The sequence below is a fragment of the Caretta caretta genome, chromosome 2 (assembly GCF_965140235.1).
Source record: "Caretta caretta isolate rCarCar2 chromosome 2, rCarCar1.hap1, whole genome shotgun sequence".
Taxonomy (NCBI): domain Eukaryota; kingdom Metazoa; phylum Chordata; order Testudines; family Cheloniidae; genus Caretta; species Caretta caretta.
The window spans coordinates 186,060,328-186,077,437 of NC_134207.1; the positions used below are offsets into that span (position 1 = coordinate 186,060,328).

Genomic DNA, 17,110 nt, shown 5'->3' on the forward strand with positions numbered 1-17,110 from the left:
TTTACTTTGCATATTTTGACATGTGATGTTGACAGTTTGTTTTTTAACAGTTATAAGTATTTAACTTCTTCGAGTGATGGTCTCTGTTGTATTCCACTGAGGGTTTACGCATGCATCCAGAGCCAGAGAATTTGAAAGTAGTGTCCGTTGGTCCATGCGTGAACCCTGGTTTGCCTCATGGTTTTGTCAGAGGTGATAAAAGGCGAGGCGGAGCAACTTCTTCTTCAGTTCCTTCTCATCACCACCTGGTCCAGATCAGAACTTTCAGTGTCCTTGTCTCTGAAGCACCTTTAAAAATATTGTTGTACATAGTTTTAGAATTTTACAATTTATAGTGTTTTTAGCTGTTTTGTCATAGTTTATCGTAATGTTTGTGATTAGGATAGATAGTTTAGGGGGGTGTTTTCCCTACCGTCCCTCCTGCTCTTCCCCTACTCTCACGCGGGTACAATGCCTAAGACGCTGGGCTTCAAATTCTGTGCCTCCTGCCCATGTTCCTTCTCAGTCAGTGACAAACACCAGTGCTGCCTCTACTGCTTGGGAGAAGCTCACATTACATCACGGTGCAATATTTGCCAGTCTTTCCGCAGCTGTACCCGAAAAGGTTGGGGCCTTTTCCTCTGGAAGCACCCTATGGAAGTCTCCATGAGGCCTCGCTTGGACTCTGGCCGGGGAAATCTGCCCCGCCCCACCCTAGTGCATCGGCCTGAAACAGCTAGGGGTGCATCTCCTGCTACTGAATCCAGGTCCACCACTATGGACCCCACACCAGGGACTAGTCTGGAGGTAAGGAAGCATTCCCATAAGCGTGGCGTTAAGTCTTCCTTGAAAACAAAGAAAGGGGATGCTGCTTCCATGAGCTTGAGTCATGGAGAGGGCGCGCATTCTAAAGTGCATAAACAAGAAAAGAAGTCCCAGAAGTAAGGGGATCAGATGGTCTCAGGTATCAAACTGCAGGTACTGTCAACATTGGCACCCCATAAAGTGTGGGACCCGTTCAGTCCAGGGAAGTCCACTACTCCACCACCACTTACCCCGAACATCAGGGAGATTGGGAAGAGCACACGAGCCCCAGGATATCTTTATTTTAGAGGAACCGAGATTGCCTTGCATGATGGGACCCTCAACCTCTAGGGAGACTCTTTCTCCCCCTCATGACATGCCATCCCTTGCCTCCTGCTCCAACGGTCTACACACGTCTGCCGACTCCGATGGTATCACTGAAGAAACTGTAGTCCACCTTCTCATCTTTGGAAGAGTTGGATGATGGAAAGGGACCATCAATCCCCTATAGCAGTACGGGTATTTGAGAAGGCAGTCTGGATCGTGCAATACCATACAATGCAACCACCATGGACCCACTGGTTCCCCATGCCAGGGGATCTGCCTCAATTCCCTCCAGACTGAGCATACTGGCCTTATTGGGGGCCATGATCCCAATACTTCCCTCTCAGAACTCACCTGGTCCACAAGGGAGACTTTACCTGTCTCCCTGTTAAAGGGGCCGTTGAGTAGAAGCTCAGATCCAATCTTGGAAGAGAAGCCCTTCAGCCCGGTTCCGACAGTGCCACTGGAATCAGAGAGATTCTCTTCCTCTTCCCGAGACAAGGCAATGACTTCAGCGTCCCCTTTGCCTTTAGGTAATTCCGGGATCTCCTGGTGGGGGAGCTTCACATCACCTTGGAGGAAATCCAGCATATACAGCATAAACTCCTGGATATTCTCCATTCATCTGCACCAACTAGTGTCACACTGCCCATCGATGCCGTCCTTGAACCCTTTAGGATGGTATGGCACACAATAGCCACATGCACACCTACCTCCAAGGGGGAAGAAAACCAATGTTATGTTCCAGCTAAGGGGTCTTAGTTTCTTTTCTCACCCACCCCCCCAAACCCATTTGTGGTTCAAGCAGCAACTGAACAATCCAGGCAACAACACCCACCTTCCACATCATCCATCAGAGAGGGCAAGCAATTGGACCTTTTGGGCTGTAAGGTCTTTTCCTTTGTCAGTCTCCAATTCAGGATTTTGAACTATCAAGTATTACTAGCCAAATATGTTTTCCCGAATTATGGCAAACTGGAGGCATTTGCTGACAAACATCCTCCGCAAGACTGGGCTCATTTCCAGGTGATCATAGAGAAAGGGAAGCGGGTGGCAAGAACAATGCTCCAGTCAGTGGTGGTTGTGGCAGATACTACTACTAGGACTATGGTTGCAAGCATAGTCATGTGGAGGGGATCGTGGCTCCACTCCTGTGTTTTCCCTCAGGAGGTACAGAACACTATAGAAGACTTCCCTTTTAATGAATCCCATCTTTTTAATCAAAAGACAGATGATTCCCTTCATACTCTCAAAGACTCCAGAACAACACTATGTTCACTGGCTATTTTTATGTCTGCTCCGAAGTATAAGCTCCACTGCCTGCCACCCGCACAATGCTACAGGTTCTCCCAGTTTTTCCACCAGAGGCCTTATGGGCCTCCACTGACAAGACAAAAGACAGAGATCCCACCCTCTGGGACCACCTTCACAGGAGATGCAACCCCCAGCTAAAAGGTATTTCTAAGATATTCTAGAGAGCCGTCAGCCATTTTGCGTACTGCCATGCAACCATCTTACCCCCTTCAGAGGCACTTTTTTTCTAAGCTTGGAGTGCAATAACAGACATGGGTGCTAAATGTCGTCCACCATGGCTGTATGATCGAATTCATCATGCTACCTCCTCCACAGCCCCCCGATCCCTCCTTAGGGACTACTCTTACAACAGCATCCTCACCCAAGAAGTGAACTTCTTTCTACAACGGGGAGTGATAGATTGTGTTTCTCTGGAATATCACGGGACCGTATACTATTCAATTTACTTCCTGATACCCGAGAAGAAAGGCGGACAGAGACTAATTCTAGACCTCCAGCTTTTCAGTTACTTCATTCGCAAGCCCAAGTTTCGTATGGCCACACTAGCAGCAATCATCCCATCTCTGGAAAAAGGCACGTGGGCTCTCAGTATGCAAGACACTCTCACATAGACATCCATCCAGCCCAGAGATGATTCCTGATGTTCACGGTCTGTTCTATTTCCAAAACAGGGTTCTCCCTTTCATGCTAACTACTGCTTCCAGCGTTGTCGTCATGGTGGCCTACATCAGACGTCATGGAGTCCTGGTAGTCCCATATTTCAACAACTGGCTCCTGGCTGCTCAGTCCAGATGCAAAGCCTAAGTTTGAACCTCCATGTTGTTCAGCCTTCTTTCGTCCCTTGGGGTCAATGTTGAAAATGTTGAAAATGTTGAAAAATCAATCTTGGACCCCACACAATCCCCAGATTTTATAGAGGTCCCATCAACTCAGTCATAGCACAGGCCTACCTATCAAAGGGTAGGTTCCATACACTGAGAGAACTCATAACTTGCATCGCTAACAATCCTTATGTCCCTGCCAGGACTTGTTTGTCTCTCCTTGGCCACATGGCTTCTTGTACATATGTCACCGCCTTCACTCAACTCCACCTTCGCTGCCTCCAGATTTGGCTTCAGACTGTTTACTCGCCCAGCCATCACGCCATGGACCTCGTGCTGACAGTTCCTCCAGGATACTCTCAGCCCTCCAGTGGTGGATGGAACCACATCGTGTCTGCATAGCTGTTCCCCTCCTTCCCAGACAAGATGATCATCACCAATGCATCCCTCATAGACTGGGGAGCACACACCCAGGCTGTAAGAAAAGCCTTTCTCCCTTTTATCTGTTCCCATCATGTTCTTATGTCGGACAACACTGCCACTGTTTTCCACATCAACAAATGGAGGCAAAGGTCAGCTGTTCTACGTGTAGAAGCAGTCAACCTCTGGAATTGGTGCATCACCCTCTTGTCTGTAGACTCTTTTCCAGGGACACACAACATGATTGCGGACTTGATTATCAGGCAGTTTGCAATCGACCACAAGTGGGAACGCCACATCTGCATAACTCACTACATCTTCAACCAATGAGGGATGCTGACCAGAGACCTCTTCACCTCTCACATAAACAGCAAATGCAACATGTATTGCTCTGGGGAGGTCTCAGTCACCATTCTCAGTGCAATGCTCTCATACTGTCCTGGTCAGACCAAAATAACTGTTCCTCACCTCCTCTATTGCTCCTACCACAAGTGTTCCACAAGATCAGACAAGGCAGAGCAACAGTCATTCTGATAGCCCCCTGCTGACCCAGGCAATTCTAGTTTCCCAACCACCCATCCATCAATTCCCATCCCCACCGTCCCTGATCTGCTGATGCACTACAACAGCTAGATAGACATCCCAATCCATAGGTCCTCCACCTCACAGCGTTTTATTTGATTGGGCATCTTCTCTAGAACCGGCCTGTTCCGCAGACGTGCAAAACATCCTCTCCAGGAGCAGGAAAGAATGCAGTAGACACTGTTCCTGGGCCAAGTAGAAATGTTTTGCCTGCTGGGCCTAGCAAAAGGAACTTCCCCCAGAATTGGTGGAGATCCCCCTCCTCCTGGATTACTTCCTGTCCTTGAAGGCATCGGATCTCACCCTCATCTCTCTAGAAGTCCACCTAGCTGCGATTAGCACCTTCCACTCTCCTCCCTCCCCCAATGGAAGGGCACTCCGTCATTACACACCCGTTAGCTGTTAGTTTCTGGAAGGGCCTCATCAGAACCTTCCCGTCCATCAAACCCTTCGCTCCCCAGTGGGATCTTAACCTAGTTCTATTTGTACAACAAAACCACCCTTTGAACCGTTGGCATCGTGTTCTGTGGTCCTCCTTTCAATGAAAGTCGCCTTTCTTGTTGCTATCACTTTTGCGAAAAGGGTCAGTGAACTTGGGTCCACGATTGTGGAACCCCCTTTCATGATTTTCCATAAAGATGGAGTCTCCCTGCATCCCAAATTTCTACCAATGGTCATCTCCCAGTTTCGCATTAATCCATTCACCTTACCTGTTTTCTTCCCGAAGCCACACACATCTGCAGAGGAAGGATGATTCTACTCCCTAGACATCCAATGGGTCTTGGCCTTCTACCTACAGAGGACAAGCCTCATCAGGAAGTCCCCCAGACTGTTGGTGGCAGTAGCAGAAAAACTCAAGGTCAGGACTTGACAGCAGATTCCTCCTTCAGCACAGCAATCCTCTGCTCAACAGTTCTATCTTCATCCTTGCATCCTCCTCCGATTTAGGTACTCCTTATTAATCACCCTCAGTTGAATACAATAGGGACCATCACTCAAAGAAGAGGAGGAAGTTATTTACTTGTAACTGGCGGTTCTTTGAGATGTGTGGTCCCTATCTGTATTCCACTTTCCACCCTCCTTTCCCTCTGCTATGTATCTGTTGGATTCGTGGTGGAGAAGGAATTGGAGCTGCTGTTGATCCACCTTACCCTTTTATCACCTTGGATGAAACTATGAGGTGAACCAAGGCACATGCGCAGACCAACGGATACTACTTCCAAAGTCTTCAGCTCCAGACACATGGTGCACATGCAAAACCCTCAGTGGAGTACAGATAGAGAACACACATCTCGAAGCCCGTCCAGTTACAGGTAAGTAACCATCTCTTTTTGGAATCTCAGCGTCTGTTGTAGTTAAATTATTGTCTGACTCCCCATTGTCTTACACCCCCCCCTTAATTTCCCACAATTGTAAACATTTAAAATTGATAAAAAATAAAAAATGCTTGAAACCCATAATTATGCACAACTATGAAAACATAATTTGATAAAATAATGCTTAAAAATAAACAATATTATCCATGAAAATTATTAAAAAAATCAGATTCTGCCACACCTAAATATATGTGGTCATTAAATGGGGGGGGTCTTTTTACATTATCAGTTTTGATTTAAAAAAAGTTATCCCATTCCACTCCGTATGCATTTTTGTACTAAACATTTTTTTAAATTAACAATTTGGGGCCTGATTTTCAAACATGCACCTGCACTTATATATGGCTAATTACTATGCAGTAATCAGGACAGCAAAAACAAATACTGGTCAGGTGTCAGTAGTCAGTATGTAAACTTTTTGTGAGTAAAGTTGGCAAGCTTGTTATGAAAATGGTGAGACGTACGACATCCCCCCATATACTTTTAACCACTTTTCAGAGTAGAATGATGCTTTAAAATGCACAGAAAGTGTAGTAACTTTGAAAGGTCATTAGTCCATAACATACCCTTCTTTAGATAGTTAGGGAATAGACTAAATTAAAAGCGAACAAATTCATTTGATTATCAAATCTTCCTTACTATAAGTTTGCATTAATTTTTCAGTAACAATTTCCTGAAGGCTTTTTTATTTTCAAAGGGATGCTGGTCAAACTTGGCCCAGAATTTGCAGATTCTGTGAAAACAAGCTTTTACAAAATCTAAAGACCAACAGACATATGCATTATACTTCTAATAAATTCCCATAAAAGAGCTTTATTAATTAAGAAATTTTGATGGGAAATTACTCAAAAATAAATGGCAAAAAAGGGTTATGCCTAAATCATTGATGGATATTCAGTTTCTACAGAGGTGGTCACTGTTAAGAGGTTTGTATTCTAATTCAGTTTTAGATAATTAATTCTTCACGTTCAATAAAATGTAAACTTAAGCATTTAAATTGTATTTTACTGGTGATAGTGGTGGTATGCAAAAGAACTCACTTTCTGTCTGGATCAGAGCCTGAAGGGATGAGTTGGGTAGAACTCCCTGATGTTCTACTGAAATAATTGGATGGCTTTACATATGGTGGTATAGAAAAGTAAATCCCCCCCGACTGGCAGCCGTCCTTCCACTCGGAGCTTAATCCTTCAGCAGAGCTCATTGTTTACAAATCTCAGAAGTGTGACAAATAAGAATTCCTAGACAATGTAAAAGAGGACTAGTAAAGCAAATAAACATAAGAACATAACTTAAGAACGGCCATACTGGGTCAGACCAAAGGTCCATCCAGCCCAATATCCTGTCTTTCGACAGTGGTCAATGCCAGGTGCCCCAGAGGGAATGAACAGAACAGCTCATCATCAAATGATCCATTCCCATTGTTGCCCATTCTTCACTTCTGACAAACAGAGGCTAGGGACACCATCCCTGCCCATCCTGGCTAATAGCCATTGATGGACCTATCCTCCATGAATTTATCTCGTTCTTTTTTGAACCCTGTTATAGTCTTGGCCGTCACAACATCCTCTGGCAAAGAGTTCCACAAGTTGACTGTACTTTGTGTGAAGAAATACTTCCTTTTGTTTGTTTTAAACCTGCTGCCTATTCATTTAATTTGGTGACCCCTAATTCTTGTGTTATGAGAAGGAGTAAATAATTCTTTCTTATTTACTTTGTTCACACCAGTCATGATTTTATAGACCTCTATCATATCCCCCCTGCTTTGTCGTCTTTTCCAAGCTGAAAAATCCCAGACTTATTAATCTCTCCTCATATGAAAGCCGTTACAGACCCCTAATAATTTTTGTTGTCCTTTTCTGAACCTTTTTCCAATTCCAATATAAATAAAAGTTCACAGGAGAGGGGCAACTGAAGCACAAGTGTGCCTGATGTTTTGTGGCATAATTTTTCTAAAATTCTAATTTAAATGAGAATTATTGACATGAAACTGTGAGTGAAAAGTTCCAGACTAGTCAGACCATTTTATAATGGGTTACATATTAGACTTAGATTCCCACCTTTTACAAACAATTGTAGTACAGCGTTCCCCTTCTGTTGTCTTAGACCAAGTGTCCATATTTTAAAAATAGGTCATTTTAAAACAATACATTATTGTCTCATCTGGCGGGATAAGTTTTTTTGAAACCAAAACCATTGTGCAAATTTAGGGGTAGAGATGTACTTCAAGTTTCAAGGATATGGGTTTAAAGGCTACGATATTTGACTCGTACTTGCACTCGCAAGGTTGGGTAGTTTTGGGCGGGAGGGGAATACATAATTGTAACTAGGGATTTTGGAGGAACTTTCCTCCTACTCCCACCCTCAGAGTTATTTGTAAATAGACAGTCGTATTAAATACATGTATACAGATCTGTACTGCGGTTAAGTCATGAATAGAAAAGTGGCTACTCTTGTTTTCAGTTTGGTTCCGGCTAATTTATGAGGGTTTGCATGGTGTTACTATGTTTATCTCTATTAGAGAAAAAGAATAAATTTTCTGATTTGAAAAATTGCTTTTAACCCTCAGACGGATTATCATAAAGGAAATAATAGAAAGTTAGAATGACAACATTTAGTTAAGTTTAAACTTTTTGACTCATTTTATAATTATCTGAAAGTGTCTTGTCAGATTACAAATGTGTTCCAGTACCTGTGCTTCCCCTTTTGGAGCTGTTTTGATCACCCACCCCACTCCCAGCCAAATTTTCCATCACTGTTTTTGTCTTGAATAAGAAAATATTTGTGGCCTTTCATGAAAATTGCTTTCTTCAGTTTTTAAATCTTTATTTTTTTTGCAGTCTAATAATACTTAAAAATATTCTGAAAGTTGAGTTCATATTTAATTGAAAATAATGTAATTCTTTAGTATTATGCAGTTAGAAAGATGGAAACTTGTAATTTGCTTTTGCAGCTTTGCTTCATCTGATTTATACACAAGCATCTGAACCTAATTCTTTAGTTATGGAAGCTACTAAAATGCCTTGCTTTTTGCATAACACTTTTGTGGCTTTTTTCTCCTGTGTGAACTGACTAAAGCTTTCTTGTTTCCATTTGCCATCCATTTTTAATCTGCTCTGCTCCCTCCCTCTTTATGGATTATAAACCTTTACCCTAATCCTGCCTTTTACACTTGTTCAGGATCACAGTCTGCTAACCCCATTGGTGGTAAGACTCAAAATTTGTGTGTGCATTGTTGTTTGATCATTTGTCTACATATCCTTAACATAGAACCTTATTCAGCAGAAATTCCAGCTCACTTTCCATGGTCCTACGACTACTTAATTTAATGTAATTCTTAGAAGGAAAAAACATTTCTTCTTTGTAACTGTGGAGTATCATCTTTGTAACTTTTTTCTTCCACTATCAAAATAGCACTGATTGCTTAAATCTGCAACTGCTCATGCTACTGTGTGTAAGGTGGACAGTTCTGAAGATACCAGACTTCGCTGAACATGTTAGGAGAGTCCAGTGTACCACACAGTAGTGGTCAAGCAGATGTAACAAACATCTATACACAGCAGAGTGATGTATATAACTTTATATTGATCGAGCACACCTTTTGCATTTAGCGAAGGGGAAGGGTAAAGGATTATCAGGTTTTGCAAGCTACTTCAGGGAATCTGCTGGAAATTCTCTAGTACAGAAGACCGTTATTCTGTATTCTGCCAGGTCTTTCTGAATCAATTGGGATGGTCTGAATGATATGCAGAGGCTCTGCATGAGCTCTTAATTCTCACAAAACTACACAAAGCTGGTAGAAATGTCGTCTGTTCATCTCAGTAACAGAAGCTAGAAATATCATCTGTTCATCTCAGTAACAGAAGCTAGGTTCGTGACTTCGTGCTGCAGAATATTGCATGTCTCATTTTTGCTGAATAGGCCCATAGATAGAAAAGGGCATTTTGCTAAATAATCATTTCAAGTCTCAATTCAACCAACAAATCATATAGTTTATGCATGGTGCATTGTTTTCAGTCCCCTCCCCCCGCCACACACATTTTTTCAGTCATTTCTTGCTATCAAGCTTTAATCATCTTGTGGTCCTAAAATATGCCTGTGGACTTTTTATTGTTATAGCATCTTTGCTTTTTGGTTGACACTGGTAGTCCTTGTAATGTAAGAATACTATGAAACGTACTTAAGCTAATAGACATCTTATAGCGTTCCTATGCTTACACTGTTTTCTTCTTTTAAACAGGGCTAGAAAAATTATTATAGGCTTCATTTCACTAAGCTAATTTTGGTTAAAAATAGCTTTGCTTTTTAATTAAGATTTTTAGGTGAAATTGTTTTTATTCTGCATTTGGCAACAATGACATATAATTAAACTGATTATTGCTATAAAATACAGTTTTAATTAGAGTATCAGTAAGGGATATGAATGGACCATTTGTTAGGTATTAAAATGTAAGTTCCCCACAGCTGAAACTTCGAAGGATGAAGATAGTCTAGGTAAAAGTGACCAGTTTCTTCCAGTGGATGCAATATGTTAAAATCAAAGATCAAATTTCTAATAAATGTATAATTTTTATGAATAACATTTGCTAAGACACTTCAACAAAGAATTTTAACATCTTGATCAGGTGTGTTTTTTCATAATGTGTTCCAAAGGTTGAAAATCTTAGTTTTAAAAAAGCTTTCTAAATTGAATTTTTAGAATAACTTCCATGGAAGTCAGTGGGATTCTTTCCATTGTCTACAGTCAGTGTTAGATGATTGGGCTCCAAGAATCATAGAATCATAGACTTTAAGGTCAGAAGGGACCATTATGATCATCTAGTCTGACCTCCTGCACAACACAGGCCACAGAATCTCACCCACCCACTCCTGTAACAAACCTCTATTGAGCTATGTCTGAACTATTGAGTCCTCAAATCGTGGTTTAAAGACTTCAAGGTGCAGAGAATCCTCCAGCAAGCGACCCGTGCCCCACGCTGCTGAGGAAGGTGAAAAACTCCCAGGGCCTCTGCCAATCTGTCCTGGAGGAAAATTCCTTCCCAACCCCAAATATGGCGATCAGCTAAACCCTGAGCATGTGGGCAAGACTCACCAGCCAATCACCCAGGAAAGAATTCTCTGTAGTAACTCAGATCCACCCTACCTAACATCCCATCACAGGCCATTGGGCGTATCTACCGCTAATAGTTGAAGATCAATTAATTGCCAAAATTAGGAGAGTAGGATTTGAAGAAATACCAGGGCCTACTTCATCTTTTACATGTTTAAAAAATACAATAGTTATTTGTTGTGTTGTGAAAACCAAGGTGATCAGTCCAGGGATGTTACAGAACAAAATTATCTATTTGGTTTAACTATTGGTGGTTCAGAAAACAGCAATATGTGACCAACCGTCCCATATAATTTTAAAAATGAACACACAGTTGTTGTTCTACTATATGATCCCTCTGGGTGCCCCACCGTAGGATGTGCATATGCCTGTGCACTCTCAGTCAAAGACTGTGAAGCGTCCATGGGCATGCGCAGAGAGATGCCTCGTGCTTTAAACAGGGAACGTAAGGAGTTGCAAGCCTGCCACCACAAAGTTCCTTTTCAGCCACTTGTGACTCAAAAGAGTCTGCTGTATTCAGCTTCCTACCTTCACTTTGTGAATTCTTTACTTTGTTTATTTGTTTCAGTAATTCCTTTTAGTTATCTATTTTCATTGTTACCTTTATTTTGCGTAGCAACTGTTGCGTTGGTTGGGGGCAGGAGAACTTCTTCCCCTCTTCTTCCATCTTCTGTTTTGTGTTGGAGCACAATTTGTTGTGCCCCAAACCCCAGGGGTTGAGACTTGCCACAAGCCCTTTCCCCATATTGATGGACACTTGAGCTGCCTGCGGTGTTTGGGGGGACTCTCACAAGTCACAACCCTTCTAAATGCAAGGTTTGTCTGGATTTCAAAGGCAGATCCAAGAGGACAGGAAGACTAGACTAGGACTAGACTTAAGCTCCTGTTAGTAGGACTTGCCCTAGCTCTGGAGGTGTATGCTTCTCCCCCTCCAAGTCCCAGTACCTTAGCTTCTGTGTTGCAGACTGCCTCAGTCACAGTTGCTTTACAGCCCTGGACAATAAAAAAAGTGTACAGGAGGAGCAAGAGTCTCAGGCTGAGGAGATCTCACCTCCATCTCCAAAGTCCTCTTCATCTCCAAATGAGGTACTGTTGCCACCACTGCCCTCCTATGCTGATGATTTTGGCTTTCCTGGATCTCATGAAAAGGCTAGTGGATTCACTTCAAATCCCACTAGAGGAAGTCTAAGAATTGGTGAACAGAGGTCCAGGCAGCAATGTCCAGTCCATTAAACACTATTCCCATCTTTGGGACTCCGCATCAACCACAAAAAATACACACTATCTGCAGTACAGAGAGGAGACTTTATAGGAGTTACTCTGGACTTCACAACAGCAAGATCCTACCTACTTCGGAGAGATTCTTCACCCTATCCAACCAAATCTCAACATTGCAGTGTAGCCTGCAAACAACAGTGAGAATTTGTCTGTAGGTCTTAGGCCACATGTCAGCCCCCAGGCATGTGACACCCCATGTGAGGATGCACCTCAGGTTGCTTCTATACATGGATAAGGACAGCATATATTCCAGACTGACATAGCCTTTCCTAAAGTATCACAATGTCTTAGAAGGTGTTGGACTGTCTTACATGATGGAGGGTCTGTATTGGAACCCCATTCTTTGTATCCAGCACCTTTGAAGACCCTCACAATATATGTATCTTTGGGATGGGAGCTCATCTACAGGGAGACTTAGCACAGAAATCAGTGCTCCAAATCAGTGTTCTGGAGTTAAAAACAGATCGATATGCTTGCCAACACTTCTCTCTCACCATACAAAGTAACTCAGTCATGCTGGAGTAATGCTGGACAAAGGGGCACCGATGTATTATGTCAATTGCCAGGGCAGAGCAAGACCCCAGTCCTTATGTGCATAGCCATTAAGGCTGGAATCTGGTCTCTCTCTCATCAGATAGAAATATCGGCAGCCTGTTTACCAGGTCTGCACAATACAATCGCAGACTCCTTGAGCAGCCACTTCTGGCAAGATCATGAATGGAAACTCAAGGACTCTGTCTTCCACAGGATCTGCCAGACCTGAGGTATACCGGTGGGTAGACCTCTTTGCTACCCTGAACAAAATGAAATGTTTCCTGTTCTACTCCAATGGAAGTTACAGCCATGACTCTCTGGGGAGTCATGATAACAACATGGCCTTGTTCCCTTCTTCGTGCTTCCTACCTATATCATTAATCCTCAAGACTCTTCTCAAGGAGTGAGAGCTAGCTTCGTATTACCTGGTTGGCTGAGACAGGTGTGGTACTCAAACCTCATCCACCTCTTGGAGGTAACATTGCTCAGATTTCCTATTACAAAAGACCTATTGACAGAGGTCTTCATCCATCCCATCCCCTTCTCCCTGAATCTGAAAACCTGGCTGCTCAGTGACTCTCAAGTATGGAATTGACCTTTTTGCATAGAGTTTAGTCAGTTTTCTTATCTAGTAGAAAGCCTAATACTCATAAAACTTGCTTGCAAAGGTGCAAGCACTTCCAATCATTGTGCTCCCTCATATCTTCTAAAGCCTAGAAAGTTCTGCTTTCTAACATGCTGGGCTACCTATTTGAATTAAAAACATAGGGTTTCTCAATGAGCTCTATCAGAGTACATCTGTCATCATCACAGCCTTCCACTCATCTATTCAGGGCTTCTCAGTCTTTGGCCCATCCTACAGAAACCAGATTTCTTCAAGGCATATACAGCTTGTTTCTGCCCATTCGACACCAGGCTCCCAAGTGGGATTTCAACCTGATTTTGAGTGCCCTAAAAAAATCCCCCTTCAAACCAATGGCAGCCTGCTCTCTCACCCCAAAATTTTGTACCTAATTGCCTTCACCTCAGGAAGGTGAATGGGTGAGTGGGAAGATCTCCTGGTGGACCCACCATATACCACCTTCTACAAAGACAAGATTATATTACATCCCCATCCTTGCTTCCTCCCAGACGTTATATTCCTCCCTTGGAATATGACATTAACCAGGAGATTCGCCTACCAGTTTTCTGCTCAAACCTTGTGCCTCCAGAGAAGAATCAAGCCTTTGTCTGCTGAATGTCAGGAGGGCCCTTTCTTTCTATCTAAACCATTCCGGGTATCTCCCAGACTATTTGTATCAATTGCAGATAGGATGAAGGGTCAACCGATTTCCACACAGACTGTCTAAGTGGGTTTTGAATGCATCCTGACCTGCTCTGAAAATGCTGGTGTTCACAGAGTAACAGCACATTCCATTAGTGCTCAGTCCAGATCTGTAACTCCACTGAAGGATGTTGCCAGAGCAGAAATCTGCAGGACTGCTATTTGGTCTTCTGTACATGGCTTTACCAAACACTACTTCATCTTATCTGCTTCCCGAGATAACTCATTCGGTAATGCAGTTTTTTTGTATGTCCTGGACCTACCTCTTCACTGAGCTTCTGCTTGGGTGTCTCCTACAATGGAGCACCCATAGGGACATATTCTCGAAGAAGAAGGAAAGGTTACTTCCTTACAGTAACTTGAGTTCTTTGGGATGTTTTGTCCTTAAATGTGCTCTACCTCTGGCCCTCCTTCCCCTCTGCTGTGGAATTCAGCTTCGCTTTCAAGGTAACTGAGTGGTGGCAGGCTGACGTCTCCCTAAATGCACTCGTTCAGAGCAGGAGGAAACACTCTGTAGAGGCGGGGCTCACAGACACTACTTTGCAGTCTCCAATCGAGAGTGCATGGGCTTGCATATGTCCTAGGGTGGAGCACCCATAGGGACAAAACTTCTTGAACTCAAATTGCTGTAAGGTAGGTAACCTCTCAGTCTTCACATTCAGGAATATTGGATGCTTTTGTAAATACTAGTGAAAATAATAATTTTTTTTTTTTTGGTGTGCGGTTACAATTGCTTGCTATGGTGCTCATATAGTCCTAAATACCGTGATAAAGTTTTCAGACTTGCACAGATATTTTTATCTATACCTTGTGAGAGGTGCTTTATTTTTAAGACTAGATGTAGATCTTACAGATTTTCTCAAATTTTACATTTTATCTTGTAAGTTCTTCCAAACTGTTTTTTCGAACCATTTCAAACATGTTGTTTTTCTGTCTTTTTATCCTTGCTATTTATCTGAAGTTATTTATTTTTACTTATTTTGCCTTCAGCTGGTAGTCGATCTGGATCTCCTGGAAGAGTTTTGACTACAACTGCACTTTCAACTATGAACACAGGGGTTCAGAGAGTGTTAGTCAATCCAGCAACAGCACAAAAACGGAGCAAGATCCCACGAAGCCAAGGATGCAGTAGAGAAGCAAGTCCTTCTAGATTGTCAGTAGGTAAGAACGATCAAGTAACATTCTTTACAGATGATGTTACTTTATGCATTTAGTGCCTAGTTACAGATGGTGGGGCTGGAAAACCCATAATTGAAACTCTAAAATCTGACTGGGGACCTGCAGAGCCAACTCCCAAGGGAGGCCTACGATTTGCAACACACTTCATATTTAAGGTGGGACTATGAAGTTTGCTGTTCTTGAAATGCACTGATCTATGCCTCCATGCTTACTCTTAAACTCCTCCCAAAAAGAGGAAGTAGCAAGTGAATCGGGCCCCTATAAATATTCAGCATTGTTGGGAACCCTCAAAATCTTTATGGCAGTCTGGAAACACTGAAAACTGGGAAGAAGACATCAAGACAGTTAGCATCCTTGAAATACTTGTTTTATATTGTGTGTGTGGTGTAAAAATGAATGTATTATGCTTAATATTTCCCCCAAGTACAGCCTCATGGTATAACTCAATTATCTATACTCTCTTGAAATATGTCAATAAATAAAACTGAGGTTACTGCTATCCGTAACCTGATTTTCTGTAGTATTTTTATTTAATTTTACCTTACCTTTACCTTAAACTGAATTATTTTCCCCTTTTTAAATAGATTGTTGTACTGTACTCTAGTGTAGCAAAAGCAATATTTATTTCCACATTAAAAAAGAAAGATTAGCTGGAACTAAACTGAGTAAGTTCTGAACGAACTACTGTTTGTATGCTCTTCACAGGCTGTACTGATCAATGTTTCAACTATAATCTGAAAAAAGTTACCATCCTTTTAAAGCATTTTTCAACTTTCTTTAGAGAGATTCCAAATTCATGTTAGTTTATGTTGTGGAGAAGATACTTTCATCTGAACTGGCTTCATTTAGTGCAATTTGTCAAATTCATAGAATGTCAGAAGATAATACTGTAATGCTACATGAATAGAGGCAACGTCTGTTCTTAGAAATACATAATTGATCTGATTTATTGCACAAACAAAATTACATTAAAACTACAACTTTTCTTGTGTCTTCTCCCTTTCTGTGCTGCTGTTTCTCTGTACACTGAATCATACTAGCACGAGGCAGCCGCATTCCTCGACCTAGTGTGAGTCAGGGGTGCAGTCGGGAGGCCAGCCGTGAAAGTAGCAGGGACACAAGCCCTGTCCGCTCTTTTCCACCCCTTGGTAAGTACTTGGAGACTTTGTTGTGCCTATTTATGCCTTTCATTATCTGCATCTAATGAACCCATGCCTTCTTCATTTAGCTTATAGTAGGTAACCATTATTTTCCCTTCCTTTGGACTCATTTGCCATTTACTTTGCTAGAGTATCAATCAACACGTGAATGAAATGCACATTAAAAAAGTAAATGTCACACTGGTGTTAGTCTTATCCTTTACACCAAGAACCCGGGAAGATAACCTCACCACACAGTTCCTAGATTGAGACTTCAGAAAGAGCAGTTCTGCTCAGAAAAGTGACTGTAAAAATGGCATTGTAAGATTACAGGTTTTTGTCTTGATTTCAATATCAAATGCTTACATATAAATAAAAACCTTACTGTGACTCTGTTTTCTTGTGCTCAAAACCTGGGGTTTTCTTCCTGGTCCCTGGATCAGATAGAGTGGATTGATAACTGGTTTTATATTTCAGGAATAATAGGAATTATAGTGCAGTTACTAAACAATTCTGTTGATGGAAAAGAAAAAAATATTGCTATATTGTCACTCTAGTGCTAATAGAAATAAAACAAAAAAATTAAAATTCTATTTTTGTCACTAAAGTAAGTCAGTATGAATCTCGGTGCAAATTGGTAACAGATCCATTGAGTTAGAAGATGCCAGTTTCATGCAATCATTTTTCAAAACAGACTTTTACTGTAAGAATAGTCTCTACATTTTTTGGAAATAAATGGAAGCAAATAGTAAGGGCTCTTGCCAGAGTGGGTGAATCTAAATCCAGTTTTGAAACCTACCTTCAGCGTCTCAAAAACAGCATAATGCACAATTAACATAGGTCGCTACATGGGGGAGAGGAGGCTGGCAACTTCTTTACATTTCAGATTTGCACAACCACAGATACTTCAGACTTCTTTCCTAGAGCTA

General features: G+C 42.0%; 1 protein-coding gene across 46 annotated transcripts in view; it reads left to right on the top strand.

Moving 5' to 3' along the window:
- The window catches only part of CLASP2 (cytoplasmic linker associated protein 2), a 265,828-nt gene that overhangs the window by 169,075 nt on the left and 79,643 nt on the right, over nucleotides 1-17,110 (top strand). For 27 of the 46 annotated variants that reach the window (XM_048838899.2, XM_048838905.2, XM_048838907.2 and 24 more), the window contains 2 exons: nucleotides 14,854-15,024; nucleotides 16,083-16,190. In XM_048838899.2, coding sequence (XP_048694856.1) covers nucleotides 14,854-15,024; nucleotides 16,083-16,190 — 279 coding nt within the window. Of the gene's footprint in view, nucleotides 1-8,797; nucleotides 8,825-14,853; nucleotides 15,025-16,082; nucleotides 16,191-17,110 lie in introns of all 46 variants that reach the window. The other 19 variants (XM_048838896.2, XM_048838906.2, XM_048838897.2 and 16 more) reach the window with 2 other exon arrangements.